This window comes from Panonychus citri, unplaced genomic scaffold, assembly GCF_014898815.1.
Source record: "Panonychus citri isolate SS breed McGregor unplaced genomic scaffold, ASM1489881v1 Contig00141, whole genome shotgun sequence".
In the NCBI taxonomy this organism is placed as follows: Eukaryota; Metazoa; Arthropoda; class Arachnida; order Trombidiformes; family Tetranychidae; genus Panonychus; species Panonychus citri.
This window is the reverse complement of record NW_026515546.1, coordinates 1,296,657-1,312,795: the sequence shown is the minus strand read 5'-3', so window position 1 is coordinate 1,312,795 and position 16,139 is coordinate 1,296,657. Positions and strand designations below refer to the sequence as shown.

Below are 16,139 nucleotides of genomic sequence, written 5' to 3'. Positions count from 1 at the left end.
CACTCTATTTATTTATTTCTTGCTTGACCAACTATGAATTTGTTTCTGAAAAACTATCGATCTCATTATACATGATTCAGGGAGAAGCAAAAAAAATCATTCTCATTCATTATTGGAATCAGAATTTTCTGGATTCTCGTTTATTTTTCCAATAACTTATTTTTTTCATCTCTCTCTCTCTCTCTCTCTCTCTCTCTCTCTCTCTCTCTCTTTCTGTCTTCTTTTTCCTATCAACATCATCAATTTCATCATCATTCTTGTTCCTTCATTTATTCTGGATTCTGATTCTGTATCATGAAGTTAATACTTTTTTTCTTTTCATTCTCTTGTTCCTCTTATATATAAGCTTAGAATCTTCACCTTTTTATTGAGAAAACATTTTTTCTCCTTCTCTTTATCCTGAAAACCCTTCAGATTTTGTTACATTCATTCATCATGACTGAACTTTCATGATAAAATGCCAGCTAACTATTACTCAAGACTATTAGAATCCAAACCATCAGAATTAAAAAGAAAACAACCAAATTCAATAAGGACACAATATTATCAGAAAATTTCATCACTCATTATAATATAAATTGATATAAACACGTTTCCATCATGGTGATGAGTATGATGAAAAATGAATTCTCTCGAGTAAATATAAAGAGCATCAATTGATCAAGATATTGTTTTCATGTAAACTGAACGTTATTTGAGCCAGCCCATCATCAGTACTTTTTTATTCATCATCGTAAGTGGATATTTGCTTCCTGAGAGTCAATTTTCATGCAAAATTTTATCTCTCTCTCCTCTTGCTCTTTCTCATTAATCATGATGATGATGATACTTGAGTTGATAATCTTGAATCGATTTCATTTCCAAAACTCATATTTTCATGGGACTAAATTGTTTGAAACTCACTCGAAAGCTCATCTCTCAATTACTGTTCAGATTTGAGATTTTCATGGTGTACATGGGAAAAGTTTCTCCATTCATTTCAATGGAATGATTTTCTTTATATTATTTTTTCCTCTATTTTTCATGATTCCATAGATTCTGTTTTTGTTTTCATGTTAAATTGAAGCGCAACATTTTCATGGTAAAAGTTAATCTCGTTATCTTGTTCAATTTATATTGCAATTTTACCTTTTACTTTTTCTTCCTCATCATTATTATCATCTTCATCTTCTTCCTTCATTCTAATTATAAAGGTGAGAAAAACACGATTCAACGATTATCTCATGGTAAAAACTTCCATTTTCATAGAACTACTCATTCTATCTCATTTTTCGGAATTTTTTCAATTCATTATTAATGGAAAAGCGAAAAACTTTCTTCAGAACTTTTTCCCTTAAGTAGCATCTCTTGTTTCATCTTTTCACTGACTTTCCTCTCATCTTCTTGTTTCTCTTTCTTTTCTTTCTTTGAAAAAAAGAATTTCATCATCATCATCATCATCATCGAGTATTATCACTCAGAATCATCTTATTCAGTAAGAATAACAACAAGAATCATGAAATCACAATGAATGGAAAACCTTTGAGTTTTTGTCTGGAAAAACAAAAACATGGTGATTATCAAAACTCTTATCATTTACTTTTAACTAAGATTAAAGATTTAATCAGAATGTTTCAATGATCATAATGAACATTATTATAGTTGAACAATCTAATTGTTGATAGTTAACAGTTGTAATCAAAGTTAATTTCATCCAATTGTAATTGCAAATTAATAGTAATAGATGAAAATAGAATGAGAATATTTTTTTTCTTCTTCTCCTCTCCATCATTATCGTTATTATTATTGTTTCGATTCTCATTAATTTCAAATTATTATTCTTGATATGAATTCCATGTAGCAAACAATTGGTCATTCTCGTGTCCATCCTCTTCCTCCACCTCCTCTCACTCACCTCTGTCAATCCTCACACTCCGTTTTCTCATCATCATCATTCCTCTTATCCATCGGGTGGATCTAATCGCAATCAAATTGTTACCATGATTTTTTATTGGTTAATTGTGATTTAATGATTAGTCATTAAGTCGTTAATGATGTTGAGCAAAATGTTCAATATGTAATAACAATAATGATGATAATGATGATAACATTTAACTGAATCAAACACTTAATTACTGTAAATGATATGAAATGAAAGGTGATGGTGATGATGATTGAGGAAGACAGAAAAATGATGATGATGATGATGATGAGAAAAGGCGTTGACAATAAGCTCTTATTGAGCTTTTAGGTGACAAAAAGTACGAATAGAAACAAAAAAAAAGTTATTCGAAAAAGAGAAGAAGAAAAAAAGATTAACCATTGATAAAATGTTAACTATTGATGCTAATCACGATTTCCAATCATCACTAATTTTATCTATCAAATCATTTGTCCAACTTGATTTGTTTAGCTGGATCATGATGTTGATTGTTGTTGATGATGATGATCAACAATCAACATCATCAAACATTAATCTTAATCTCATAATCTTCAAGTTACTTCATCATTTTATGAAAAGAAAACTTTTTTTTCGGTTGTTATGATGGCGAAAAAATTTCTCTCTTCTCATTCTGTCAGTTACCATGAATTTTCAATGAAATTAATGAGATGCTTCATGAGAATAATGATAAATTGACCTTTAAGATATAATCGAACTTTTTTTTCTCAATAAGTTGTAATGAAAAATTCCAACAAATCAATTTCGATTTAGAAAAGCTTAATTACAATTCTAACCTTCAACGTGATCATCATCGTCATTCTAATATCATTGTAAATTAAATTCTTGGCATTCTGTTAATTACTTTAGTCTTTTATTCAGAATCTATATATTGATATGATGAAGAGAGAGAGAGAGAGAGAGAGAGAGAGAACAAGTTCCACTTTTTCCTTCAGGGTAAATAGCTGAATAATCTTGATGGCGAATTGTTGAGTAACTTTTGTTCACAATTCTTGATTATTGATTATGAATCACTGAAAATTGTTCAATATTAACTGGAGATGAAGATTTGTAAACAATAATGAATTTTTTTCACACTGTAGTCATGGTAACTTATGCATCTTCATCATCAGCAGTATCATTGACGTTTCATTTCCGTTTCCTTTTCCTTTTGTTTCTCTCTCTCTCCCTCTCTCTCTTATCTTACTACAATTTTTATCAATCTCCATCAAAGTTATCACATTATTATCATCATTATTTTCTGATAATAATAATCTGAATCAATTTCAAGAATAAAGATTAAACCTTAAAGCGAGATTGATATTAACTCTCTCTCTCTCTCTCGTTTTGTATGTTGCGTGATTCAAAATTAACTTTGATTACAATTAAATATTAACCATCAGAAGGTTTTACTGTAATAACATTGAGTTAATCATCTGGGTGGTAAATTAAGCTCAGATAATTTATCCATCAACTCTCATCACTTGGTGAATTAATCCAGGTAAATCAATGGTATCCAGGTAAAGGTAAATTCCCAAAGTTGAAAATCAAATGTAATATAAATCCAAGTGTATAAACTTTGTATCAAAATAGTTGAGGATTAACTTTAAATCAGTTAACCATTGAAATTAATTCACAATATTCATATTAAATTGATACAAGCAAAAACAGGTTAATCCGATTGCATAAAATTTATCGTAACTTTTATTTTTCAACACCAAAAACTGATGAAAACTTATCCAAAGTTAAACATGTTAGTTGTATCCAAAATATATTGTTAATCCCTTTGTGAAAAAAGTAACACATTAATCTTAATCCAACTTAATCTCTTCATTGAATTAACAATTCACAGGGTCTGGTGTCTAAAAAATAATGATAATATTGACACTTTGATGATTTCCAGGTAAGATGATGAATATCTTCAGGTATTCAGATGGAAATATGGATAAAGATGAACAAACGGTGAAAAAGTGATGCGGACCAAGAAGAGGAATCGAGTTCAAGTGAATCGAAAAACTAAAAGTTTTCAAAGTTAAACTTTTTTTTATTCTTTTCTCCCTCCATCTCTCTCTCTCTCTTTCTTTCTCTCTCACTCCCTCTTCTCATCATTGTCATTTTCCACCCTCTTCATCCTCATCCTCCTCTTTTTTCAAGAACCTGCTCAGTAATTTAAAACTTTACATTCGGTGGGAGCGAATTAAAATCCATTTTTTCAAAGCGCATCTCCCACTTTCTAAACCAATCGAAATACTTTAAATTTCAACCATTTTCAAATTCCCTATAAAATTCATGCGTTTCATGGGGAAAAATTTGATTGGTTGAATTGCCTTTTTTTCAAATGAACATAAAAAAGTAACATTAACAAAATTTATGTTCCAACTTTCCAATGGATCAAAACTATATCACAATTTTATCCAATCAAGTTGTGACTTTTTTTCAAATTTTAATTTTCATCTCATCAAATCGTTTAGTTGATTAATTGCTGATTGTCTCAAGCAGATTGATTCAACCGATTTCAGTTGTTTATACAATATAAATTCAACTGTCAACTTGTAATTGATTCAATTGATACTGTTTAGTTTTAACACTTTAATTGCTTACAAGAGATGATGATTAACTTGACAAGATTTAGATTAGTCTTTCAATGACTTTTATAATTTATATAAGTGATAAAATCCAGAGAGAGAGAGAGAGAGAGAGAGAGAGAGAGAGAGATAAATATACTGATGAAGACGAAGATGATGAAATGTGAAATCAGAATCAATCTGAAAAACCTAAGGGATGTTGATGGAATTCAGGAATCATCATCATTATATTCAAAACCTTTTCTCTCATCATGATCATCACCATCATCAGAATCACAGACAGAAGATAATCAAGTGAGCAAAAAAGAAAGTGAGAACAAGATGAGTAGACTTGTTTCTTGGGTAACACCGAGTGTGATGAGGATGATAATGATAATGATGATGAAAATGAAGATAAAGATAAAGATATTGATACAAGTGTTAAAAGCACAGGGATGATAAGGATGATAATATGAATGCAACAAGAAGGTTGAATTGAACTCTTCCTGTTGCTTCAAGATCCCATTCTCAATCCTCATCCTCATCCTCATCTTCATTATCATCATCATCATCATCATCTTCTTCTTGTTCATTGGGTGTAGGGGGTTTCCGTTCAGTTTTTCTTCTTCTTCTTCTTCTCCATCCTCATCTTCTTCAGGTTATAAGCCTTTAGCTCTGGGTTCAAGTTAATGATGATTTAATGGTAATAGTTAACTGTTTCCTTGATAGTTAATAGTCTCAAAGTGTTGCCTTCCCATTGTAGATTTGTCACTTCATCACTTAATACATGTAACATTTTGCTCCATGTCTTTTACACTCTGTCAACAATCTTTAAGATGATCGTAATGATTATCATCCTCATCATCATCATCAACATCATTATCATCCTTCAAATGCTTCTGTTAATAGTTACATTGATAAAAAGGTAAAAGGTAAATTGGTTGATAATCGTTTGACAAAATGTCCGCATCCTTTTTTTTCACCTCATCCCAAGTTATATTACATCAAATGAATTATATCAAAATGATGATGATATTGATACTTAGTCATCTTAATCAATTAAAACATAATCCTCTTCAATTTGTGTTAATGATAATGTAAACAAGATGATGATGATATCCTAATAATTAAAGGTATTATTTGATTAACTGCTCAGAGCGTACAATTAGTTGATAGTAAAAGTTTTATCAATGAGAATCGATACTCGACTTTTGTGATATTTATCAAGTTTTTCTTGATTTTCTTGAGGGTTAATTTTAATTAGTCTCGTTTTTGTGGTTTGTTGATTACGCAAATATTTCAATGTTTTAAAAACAGTTTTTAATCAAGGATAAAGATGATGATGAGGATGAGGATGAGGATGATGATATGGAAATTGGAAAGTTACCAGAAAAAAAAGAGAGATGATCATCTGATGAGTGGGATGGAGATAAAAAGATGATGATTTTATTGCACTTTTTTTCCGCATCTCTTGTTGATCATGAAGAAGAAAAGTTTACATTTAAGATTCAGTTCTTTTTATGTTCATCATCATCATGAAAATGGAGATACAAGAAACTTGGAACTTTTGATTCTCTAAAAATAAACCAAATCTAAACTTTCTCTCTCCATGTTTATTTTTTTCTTCTCCATCCTCATCACTTTCTCATCTCAGTTGTTCTGAAAATTTATTTTTCATCCTCATCTTCTTCATCCTCCTCCTAGGATAATGATAAATTCCGTGTGTATTGTATGAGTTTCAGAGAATCTCAATTAATCTGATAAAAAAAAACGAAGACACAATTAACCTGATTTCTAATTATCGGTTTGAGTCTTCGAGTTAATTTGCTATTTTTCCTGTTCCTCTTTCTCTTTGTTTATAATTTGATTATTTGTTAATAATTTAGTTCTAATTGTTAATTGTTGTTTAATTGAGTTAAAATGGTTAACATGATTAATCCATTATGTGTTTTATTATTATTTTGTCAAACACTATTACATTTACCAATTGTATCCACATTTCAACTGAATAATATATTAAATCCAAATTACCAACAACCAGGTAGGTTAAATTGTTATTAATTTTAAATGAGCTGATTAATCAATTTCCATAAATATACATAATTATTAATCTGATTGTTGAGCTTTTTACCATTAAATTGTTCAATCAAATGTTATTAAATGCCAAGAATAGGAAATATAATCAATTTCTCATTTGAATTATTTCATTTTTATGACATTTTTAACAGAATCAATAATTTATCCGACTCAATCATTATTCAATTGTTAATCAGTTTGAATAATTAGTAATATGTATAGCAATTAAATGATAAGATCAATATAACAATCAGTGATCCATTACAATCAAGATATGTATTGGATTATTAACAAATTGTTAATAATAATAAATTGATTATTTACTTGATTATGTTAGACAATCTAACGCCATCTATTGATTTAACAAAATTTGGAGGTTAATTAAATCAGATTAAATTAGTAAATTATGATATAACAATTATCAAATGTATACCTGATGGTTAATTGTTTTTTTTTCTTCAATCAGAAACAATCAAAGGCGATACAAGATTGACAATTAACAGGAGAATCAGACAAGTTGAAGATAATTCAACAACCAAGTTAACTGATCAGATTATTGAAACGACAACCAAATTAATGGAAAATAGTGAAATATCAACATCGATGTATGAATATGAAGACGAGGACGAAAAAGATTTACCAACGACAATATCATCAATAAATGAGAAGACGAAAACTGCACCAGAGAAAAAAAGATCAACAAAAGATAAACTTGACGCTTTTCTTGCTGGACCTTTGATTATTGTTGGGGCCATTTCGTTAGTGTCTTTATGCCTTTTCCTTTTGTACGTTTGCAAATATCGATCGACGGGCTCGCGTGTCGATTTCACCATACCAACAGCTTAATGATTGTGATTTCATCAATAAAATTAAAACATAAAAATATGTTATTGTAGATAAATTGTAGATTTTTACAGCTTCATTTTTTTATTTTAAATAGATCGTCGTCACTGTCACTATCAAGGTTCCAACTTTGATCGAATTTGTTTTCAAATAGTTTTACAGGTACTTCTTTAGGACTGGTTGTGTCCGAACTCTTCCGAGGTGTTATTCGGGGTGGCTGTTTGAACAGATCGTCAGAATCATCAGAATCACTGGCAAAGTTCAAAGTATTGGTAGAGGTGATTTCAGGTAATTTCCTTGGTTGCTCTTCAGATTTTACCGTCGGAGTTGTAGGTAATGTTGGTTTTGTAGATTCAATACTTTTTCTTGGATTAACTTGAGGTGGCAACTTGAATAGATCATCAGAATCGTCTGAATCACTATCAGGATTCCAACTATTATTTGATTTTATCTCAGGTAGATTTTTATGTGAATTCTTGAGATCTTTTTGTGTTGCTTGGAATATTTCTTCATATTCATCATCATCATCTTCGCTATAATGATTCTGATTCGTTTTAAGCTGCGGGATTTTTTTGAGCGAACCTGGAGGATTGGTTAACGGCTTAAATATTTCAGGTGATTTAGATGTTGATTCTGGTGGCAGTTTTTTAGATTCCAAGCTTTTCCTAGGATTTACTTGAGGTGGTGGTTTGAACAAATCATCAGAATCATCGCTATCATGACCAGGATCCAGAATCCAACTAGGATTTGATTTACTTTCAGGAAGAATTTCGTGTACGTTTTTTGTTGGTTCGAATGATTCTTCATCATCTTCTCTATCATGATTTGGATCCGTTTTAAGCTCAGGTAATTTTCTAGGTAAAGCTTGAGGAGTAGTTGACGGTTCGATTACGTCTGGTGATTTGGATGTTGATTCTGTTGATATTTTTGTGGATTTCAAACTTTTTCTAGGATTTACTTTCGGTGGCAACTTGAACAAATCGTCAGAATCATCAGAGTCATCAAAATAACTTTCAGCCTTCCAACTATCATTTGATTTGATATCAGGAAGTTTTCTTTGTAACTCTTCTGATTTTATCGTTGGTTTTGTTGCTAATGAGGGTTTTGAAGGTTCCAAGCTTTTTCTGGGAATTACTTGAGGAGGAGAAGGTTTGAACATGTCGTCAGAATCATCACTATCGTCATTCCAACTCGGAGTAGATTTAATTTCAGGCATTTTTTCCTGTACACTTTTAGGTTCAGTTTTATCATTTCCACTATCATGACTCTGATTCTTTTTAAGCTGAGGTAATTTACTAAGTAAATCCTGAGGAGTTATTATCGGTTTAAATACTTCTGGTGATTTGGTTGTTGATTCTGTTGACATTTGTCTAGATGCAGAACTTTTTCTGGGATTTACTTGAGGGGGAGGCTTGAACAGATCATCAGAATCATCTGAGTCATCAGAATTGAAAATATTGATAGTTTGGACTTCAAGTAATTTTCTCGGGGATTCTCCAGATTTTATTGTTGGTTTTGTTGGTATTGTAGGTTTTGATGATTCCAAGCTTTTTCTGGGGTTAACTTGAGGTGGAGGCACAAACATATCATCAGAATCATCACTGTCATGATCATAATCTGGGTTCCAACTATTATTTGATCTAATCTCCGGTAGATTTTTATTTACATTTTTAAGATCACTCGCCACTGGCTTGAATAATTCTGCGTCGTCATCATCTTCACTATCATAACTTTGGTTCTTTTTGAGCTGCGGTATTTTGCTAAGTAGATCTTGAGCAGTGATTAACGGCTTGAATGCTTCCGGTGATTTAGATGTTGATTGGTTTGGTGTTGGTGTTGGTGAAATTTTGTTGACTCCAAACTCTTTCTGGGATTCATTTGAGGCGGAGGTTTGAAAAGATCATCTGAATCATCACTATCATGGTCACTTTCATGATTCCAGCTCTGATTTGGTTTAATTTCAGGGAGTTTCCCTTGTAAACTTTTCGGCTCAGTTTCAGTTTGTTTGAATAATTCTTCATCCTCGTCATCTTCGTCATCTTCAATATCTTTTCTACTATCGGCGAAATATGAAAAATTCGGTAAGGGTGGGGGTGGAGGAATGATTCCATGTTGAATTGAGACACCTTTGCTTGGAGAGAAAAGTGTCTCGTCGTCTTCTTCTTCATTATCACTTTGTAAACTTGACTTTCTGTCAGATGAAATTGTAGAATTGTTGTCGTTTTGATTGTTCTCAGTATGATTTTCACCACCATCGAAAATGTTCTGACTAAAAAACGCTTTACTTCCAATAATAGCAGGTAAAGGTGTTCTATTGAAAGGATTACTCTCCATAGCTCTAGCTAGTGTTTCTTTGACATAATCTTCTTCGTCATCCGATTCAGCGGATGTTTGTTTCAACGGTTTATCATTAAAGTTGAAATTTTCGTCGATAAACTTGAGACTATGTGAGATACACTCATGAATTATTGGTAATATCTTCTGATCTGCTGGTGTTTTGTTATTTTCTTCATCAATAATATTCTTATTAAACTCTTCTGGTGGTGAGTCACTTTCATCAGCATCATAGATCCGATTCTCGATGAATTGTGAGTCAGCTAACATCTGAAATTCATTGATAAGGTTCTTAACGCCCACCGATTTTATCTGTAGAGAAAAAAACCAAAGAGAAGATTAATATCCAAAGTGATCCCAACACAAGTCCTTCTATTGTGCTAGTTTATGTTTCATACCTCAGTTTCTCTCTGAATTTCATCCAATTTTTTGTAGGTGTTTTCACTTTTTGTTACTAAATCATGACTGAGATTTTGTATAACTGCTAGTAACTAGAAGAGAGTTCAACAAATGATAGAGAAAAAAAACAAAAGGTTAATATTAATCGGGAAAATTGGAGACACAATAACATCACTTTGCTTCAATTCTTTTCTTGTACTCACTTTAACATTGTCTCCTAATGACCTGAGGTCACTTGTCTTTATCTGATCAACAGTACAAGAATCAGAGTCATTTAGATAGAAAGGTTGACCACTTGATCCTTGCTAAAAATTGATAAAAATTGAATGAAATTAAAAAAACAAAAAAATTCATGTTTACAAATTTCTACTCCAACAGAATTCAATCCAAAATAAACTACTTACTTCCATTAGTATGTTTGATGTCAACAACTTGTGCGAAAAGCAATAATAAAAACACTAATCTAAGTTAATTAAGCAAAAAGAGCAATTAAAAAAAAAACAATTAACAACAAGCGAAAGTGTCAATTGAATTGATGATCAATTATATTGATTAGAGTTTTTTGTTATCATTTGTCGAGAATTTGATCAGCCAATCAAATTTATCCGCGAATTTCAAATGGTCCAATTTAATTCCAAGATCGAACAAACTTCAAAATGGAACTTCAGCTACGAAGAATTTAAATAAATTGCTCATATTATAAATAATTTAATAGACTAATGAAATAATAGTTTCACTTGGAAAGTTTAATTGTTACAATCAGCAACTTATCGGTTTTCTGAATGAGTGGAATCTGAATGTTCGATAGTATCGTAAGAATTTTCGATACTATCGAATCTATAAAATTTCTTTTCATTGAATTTGAAATTTTTTCTTATCAACAAAAACATGTTGATGTAAATTCAAAACAATAGACAATTAATTGTTTCGTTTTGTTTTGTAGATTGTTGATGTGATTGTTATTTATTTAATTATGCGTTTCAATGTTGCTTCTAGAGGATTTTCTCATCCAAAATATTTATTCTTCCATAAAAAATGGGACAGAGAACCAAATTTTCGCCCTGGTTGGTTTAGACAATGGAGACGAACCTTTTATATGAGAAGAAAGATGAAAATTCAAGAGATTTCAGTTCCAATTGCTAGAGGATATTCTACGGTTGATGCAGTTGAATTAGTTAATGAAAAAGCTGAACCATGGGTTGATCCTCACATTTGGCCTTATGAAAGAAAATTCGAACCAGGTTAGTAATACAAAATTAACTAGGATTCGATTTTCTTTTTTTTCACTTGATCTAATGTTTCACCTTCTCTTTTTTCTGTATTCTTCTTCAGAAACACCCGATGATCCTGAATATAAACCCGTTAGGGCTCAAGTTTTCTCACGGATGACTACTATTTTGGAAGGTTTCAAAGGAGCCATGAACTTCAGTAATACTGTAATGGAAGGTGAAGATAATCTACCAAATGAGATTGCAAAATTGGAATCTACTATTACCATTGAAGATTCTTACATTCGTATGCTGGAAAAACGGTTAAGGTTCGCTGTCATGGAAGATAGTATTCTACAAGCAACACCTAGAATAGCAGAATACCCTAAGCTTCATAAGAAACCTAAGTGGTCTTTTGGATGTAAGGTTCAACGAAAAGAATCAAACATTTTAAGCAGTTTCTATGATGTATGTCAACTTTGGATAAGTGCTCACCATGGTCTAATTGATAGAAGACGATTAAACCTTCCCAATGCTTGGTTACCTTTTATTCGTGACAATCAACTTGTCGTACTTGATTTAAACTGTGAATTTGTTTCTCTGGTTCAACGTTCCAGTGACAATTATCTTTTACCCGTTTTGGATACAAGTAAATCGTTTGATGAACCAACTAAAACGATCGATAAAGACCTTATATCAATTTATCCTTGTAATTGGGAAATTTGTTTCCAGAAAACACATTGGTATCCATCAGAGTTTCCTTTCAATTTACCCGAAAAAGATCAAATTCATACCATCTATCTAACAGATTCGCAGGTTAGACTCAAAAAATTTGTCGATCGTTTTGCCAAAGGACGGTAAGTGAACATTACAAATTCCTCATAAAACAATCAACTAATTTTACTCATTTTCATTATTCTCTTTCATTTTAGCGCACTCATGTTCTGTTATGGTTATGCTGCAGCTCAATATCGTAACTGGCATGGGAATCGAGATAATCATGAAGATCCAGTTAACTATCAAGTCTTACAAAATCCAATATTAGTTAATAACATTTTCAGTAATCTCTCAAAAAATTCAATCGGTTTCTGTAATTTCCAATTGAATACAACTAGTTTTGATTCTGATGTTAAGAATCAAGTTTGGTTTAATGGTCCATTCGATATCGACGAGAACAAGGAGTTAATTTTAAAGAAAATGATTGCTATAAATCTCTTTGGTCCTTACAATCAACCCTCTCTGGTAATTAACTCTTCAGACAATTTATCTAATCAATCAACAACTACAACAGTCAATTAATTGTTTACATATAAATCTAAACGATATTTAGAAGAAGAAACAAAAGTTTATAAATAACAATATTATATTAGAAACAATTACTAAATTCAAATTGATTCTTATGATTTTATTCATTGATCGCGATTTAGATTTTCAGTCTGGTTCAATTGAATTGAAACCTTTTGAGATAATTTCTCGCAATAATAATAAACAGGATTGAACTCAATTCTTTAAATTAAATCAGTTTATCAAATTTTGATTGAATTTTATCAAAATTGAAAAAGGAAAAAAAAATTAAAGTTGAGTGATTTTATCGACATTGGGTCTTATAAATTATCCAAATTGAAGATGATAATCATCATCATGACAATATTGTTAATTTGGTTTTGCTAATCTCATCAAATTGATTGCAAGTTAAATCTTCAATTGTATGTAGAAAGTTAATTGAGATTAAGACCAATTGTAAGGAAATGATTTATATTAATTTTATGGTCTTCCCTTGAGATCTCCTTATAATCACAACAAATTGTCAGCTCATAATTGTTGAGGCACTTTGATTGTTAATCAGCGATAAGTGTCCCAGAAGAGATGGAGATCAATTTGATTGATAGAAACAAATTGTTAACGGAAAGAAGGTGGAAATGTGGTGGCCGTGGTGTCGGTGGTGGTGGCGGTGGTAAAATGAGATAGAAATAGTAGTAAATGAGCAAGAGAGAGGAAAAAAAATTGGAGTAGAAAATTGTGAATTAATTTAAACCACTAGCAACGAGAATTAATTAACACTAAGATTCGGCTGGTTCGTTATCGTTAAATTCATTTGCGGCTTTAATATATTCATCGGATTTAATTCTATCTCCACTGGAATTGTCCACAAACATCCGAGGTAAACTGTTACCAAAGTAAATCTTTGTATTCGCAGCGATTGATTCGTACTTTTTGATCTGCATGTATTGAGGTGTGAATAATAACTCGTTGGCTTTGGCCTTTTTCTCGATAGCGTAAAATTCAGCATCGGCTCTCATTTTTTGCCTAGAAATGTACATTTCATCCTCAATGGTGGCCATTTTTTTCAATGATTCCTTTTCCATCACCTTTTGTTCATATTGAATCTTGGAAACACTGGCGACCTTTTCAGCTTCAATAAGAGCTTTTTTCCGCTCAGTTTCAGCATCTTTTTCAACAACCTTTTGTCTTTGATGAGCAATTAAAAGTTTAGTCTTTTCTCCTTCCATTTTCTCATAATTTTGCCTAATTGTTTCAGGTATTTTCGGTTTGGTTACTCGAACTGCAAGAATATATAAACCAGGAGCCATATTATTAAGGTCAACCTGTAACGCTGTCTTCAAATTTTCATCAATCTGATCAAATAGATCAATATAAACCTCTTGTAAACTGTGAATACTACAAAATTGATTCAATTCATGATGAACTTTGTTAAAAATTAAAGCCTTATCATAATCGGCAGTATAATTTTTAACAACATCATAAACAGCATCAGCTCTCAATAGGTTGACAACTTCAATCCGATCAAAATAGATCATAACACCTCCACTTGTACCACAAGGTACATTTTTCACTTCATCCGTTTGAAGAGTTACTTGAATTGAACGAAATGAGGTAATAAAAGGGATCATCATGTGATAACCAGGATTAGATGTTTCCTTGAGTAAAGCACCTCCACGGTAATAAACACCAACATGACCTGTAAGATGAGAGAGGGAGAGATAGTAAATGGCAAAAAGGAAAATGAAACAATAAAATGATGAGATTAGCAAAGAGGAGACATAAAATTATTCATGGGTAATTAGGAAACATGGAAATTACATGAGGAAAGATCAGAAAAACAGGTTAATTAAATACGAACCTTCCTCAATCTTATGAAGAGATGAATGAATAATAGCAAAAATCGCTCCAATGGTGGCGACTAAATAGGAAACATTAGCCATCGATAATTAAGTCTTCTCTCTGGAATCAAATGTTGACACAAAAATGCAACTTGTATAATCGGCAGTGGAATGAAATTACCCTCTAAAAAAGAAGTTAACAATTAGTGAATAATCAACAACAATCAAAAAGGTAAAACAAATGATAAGAAAAAAAAAATGGTAAAAAACACTAACCAGTAAACCAGAATTTTCGGTTAACCGGCTAATTGTTATTCCAAAGACAATAAACGTAAAAACTAATTGTCTCCAAGTTTAAACACTTCCCAAGCTTATTAACGATTCAAACTTACTAATTTAATCACTGGATTAATAAAATTAAGTTAATTTGATTGTTTCTTAAAAGGGAACAGAAAAAAAGAAACAACAAAAAAATCAAAACAACATTTTCTTCACAATAGTAAATATTTTCTCTCATAGATGTCGCTGTGTTTAAGAAACGAAATTAATTAATTGTGTCAATGTAATTGCTTTTAATTAAATGTTAATTAGACAATTAACTTGTAGATAATCAGTAATAGATACGTAAAAGTTAAGAAGATACCATGAAAATGTTAATCTTACTGTTGATATTTTTTTCTCAACCATTTTTCTTAACATAAAATCTCACATTTGATTGTTTATTTTTTATATTGCAATTAATTAATAATCACTAATAGATAATTAATCTCTCTCAATTGTTGATCAGTTAATAATACAAAAGAACATCATCTTCTCTATCCAATGAATATCTAATGAATCATGGTGAGATTTGAATGGAGTGAAAGAAAAAGTTGTCTCGAAAAGTTAATTACCAATGATTATAAGAAAATGGATTAACTTTTATTGATTATCAGCTAATTAACAGTTAACTGGAGATAGAAAAAAAATTTCTACCACAGGAAATTAAAGTTAATTATAATTGGAGTTACAATCTAATTGTTACAAGTCATTTCCTGTGATGATAATCGATTAGATTGTCAAGTATCATGAATGAATTGATCCCAATGAGTGAGAAAATGTTGGTTCATGTAAGTTTCACATTTGAATATACTCATGACGATAATATCATGAGGGTGTGTTTATAGTTTAATGGAATAAGGAAATTCAATTCTGAATAAATATATCAAAGGAATACGAATAAGAAGAAGATGAGAACGTAAAAGAAGGAAAAAAAGAGAGAAAAGAATCATGAACAAAATGGAAGACAAAATGAGAGAGACTATCATGTTAACAGAAAATTCAGCTTCCATTTCAGTTTTCATGATGAAATCTTCATCTCGATCCTCAGAATCATCGATATTTTCAAACATCAAAAATAAACAACAAGAAAAAAAAACAAGACAAACTTTTCCCCTTTGAAATCAATTGAATCTTCCTTTGTATTCAGTTGATTAAATTGCTGCTAAAAAATTAAATTGTTTCTAAATTAATGAGGTTATTATTACATTTTTTTACCAAAGTTAATTAACTACAATCAATACAATACAATTGTTTACACAAAATTCACCAAAAAATTATAATGATATTTAATGATAGATTTGATTACAATTAAACAAACAATTAACTCTTGTAATCAAATTGATTGTTTATATTA

General features: G+C 30.8%; 5 protein-coding genes across 5 annotated transcripts; 2 read left to right on the top strand and 3 right to left on the bottom strand.

Moving 5' to 3' along the window:
• Positions 1–6,009: 6,009 nt before the first annotated feature.
• Positions 6,010–7,459, top strand: LOC128395607 (uncharacterized). Its single transcript, XM_053356061.1, has 2 exons — positions 6,010–6,523; positions 7,025–7,459. Exons 1-2 carry the CDS (start codon positions 6,403–6,405, stop codon positions 7,402–7,404), a joined length of 501 nt encoding a protein of 166 aa, XP_053212036.1. The 5' UTR covers positions 6,010–6,402; the 3' UTR covers positions 7,405–7,459.
• Positions 7,460–7,477: 18 nt separating this feature from the next.
• LOC128395603 (nucleolar protein dao-5-like) lies at positions 7,478–9,176 on the bottom strand. The gene has a single exon (XM_053356057.1). The coding sequence runs from the start codon at positions 8,984–8,986 to the stop codon at positions 7,478–7,480; it is 1,509 nt and encodes a 502-aa protein (XP_053212032.1). The 5' UTR covers positions 8,987–9,176.
• On the bottom strand, positions 9,176–10,698 carry LOC128395605 (WASH complex subunit 2-like). The gene is made up of 4 exons (XM_053356059.1): positions 10,539–10,698; positions 10,338–10,439; positions 10,134–10,226; positions 9,176–10,047 (listed from the first exon to the last, which is right to left on the bottom strand). Exons 1-4 carry the CDS (start codon positions 10,542–10,544, stop codon positions 9,184–9,186), a joined length of 1,065 nt encoding a protein of 354 aa, XP_053212034.1. The 5' UTR covers positions 10,545–10,698; the 3' UTR covers positions 9,176–9,183.
• A 302-nt stretch (positions 10,699–11,000) lies between these two features.
• Positions 11,001–12,736, top strand: LOC128395604 (uncharacterized). The gene is made up of 3 exons (XM_053356058.1): positions 11,001–11,375; positions 11,467–12,199; positions 12,275–12,736. The coding sequence occupies exons 1-3, from the start codon at positions 11,108–11,110 to the stop codon at positions 12,639–12,641; spliced, it is 1,368 nt and encodes a 455-aa protein (XP_053212033.1). The 5' UTR covers positions 11,001–11,107; the 3' UTR covers positions 12,642–12,736.
• Positions 12,727–14,946, bottom strand: LOC128395606 (erlin-1-like). The gene is made up of 3 exons (XM_053356060.1): positions 14,741–14,946; positions 14,485–14,648; positions 12,727–14,322 (listed from the first exon to the last, which is right to left on the bottom strand). Exons 2-3 carry the CDS (start codon positions 14,564–14,566, stop codon positions 13,403–13,405), a joined length of 1,002 nt encoding a protein of 333 aa, XP_053212035.1. The 5' UTR covers positions 14,567–14,648; positions 14,741–14,946; the 3' UTR covers positions 12,727–13,402.
• Positions 14,947–16,139: the final 1,193 nt, after the last annotated feature.

Excerpts from the sequence above, each read along its gene's own strand:
- LOC128395603 (XM_053356057.1), bottom strand. The coding sequence starts at position 8,986 with ATGTTTGTGCCTCCACCTCAAGTTAACCCCAGAAAAAGCTTGGAATCA.
- LOC128395605 (XM_053356059.1), bottom strand. Across the intron at positions 10,227-10,337 it reads CATTAGGAGACAATGTTAAA|TTACTAGCAGTTATACAAAA; the intron begins GTGAGTACAAGA and ends ACTCTCTTCTAG. Across the intron at positions 10,048-10,133 it reads AAATTCAGAGAGAAACTGAG|ATAAAATCGGTGGGCGTTAA; the intron begins GTATGAAACATA and ends TTTTCTCTACAG.
- LOC128395606 (XM_053356060.1), bottom strand. The coding sequence starts at position 14,566 with ATGGCTAATGTTTCCTATTTAGTCGCCACCATTGGAGCGATTTTTGCT. Across the intron at positions 14,323-14,484 it reads TCTTCATAAGATTGAGGAAG|GTCATGTTGGTGTTTATTAC; the intron begins GTTCGTATTTAA and ends CTCATCTTACAG.
- LOC128395607 (XM_053356061.1), top strand. The coding sequence starts at position 6,403 with ATGGTTAACATGATTAATCCATTATGTGTTTTATTATTATTTTGTCAA. Across the intron at positions 6,524-7,024 it reads TCCAAATTACCAACAACCAG|AAACAATCAAAGGCGATACA; the intron begins GTAGGTTAAATT and ends TTCTTCAATCAG.
- LOC128395604 (XM_053356058.1), top strand. The coding sequence starts at position 11,108 with ATGCGTTTCAATGTTGCTTCTAGAGGATTTTCTCATCCAAAATATTTA. Across the intron at positions 11,376-11,466 it reads TGAAAGAAAATTCGAACCAG|AAACACCCGATGATCCTGAA; the intron begins GTTAGTAATACA and ends ATTCTTCTTCAG. Across the intron at positions 12,200-12,274 it reads GATCGTTTTGCCAAAGGACG|CGCACTCATGTTCTGTTATG; the intron begins GTAAGTGAACAT and ends CTTTCATTTTAG.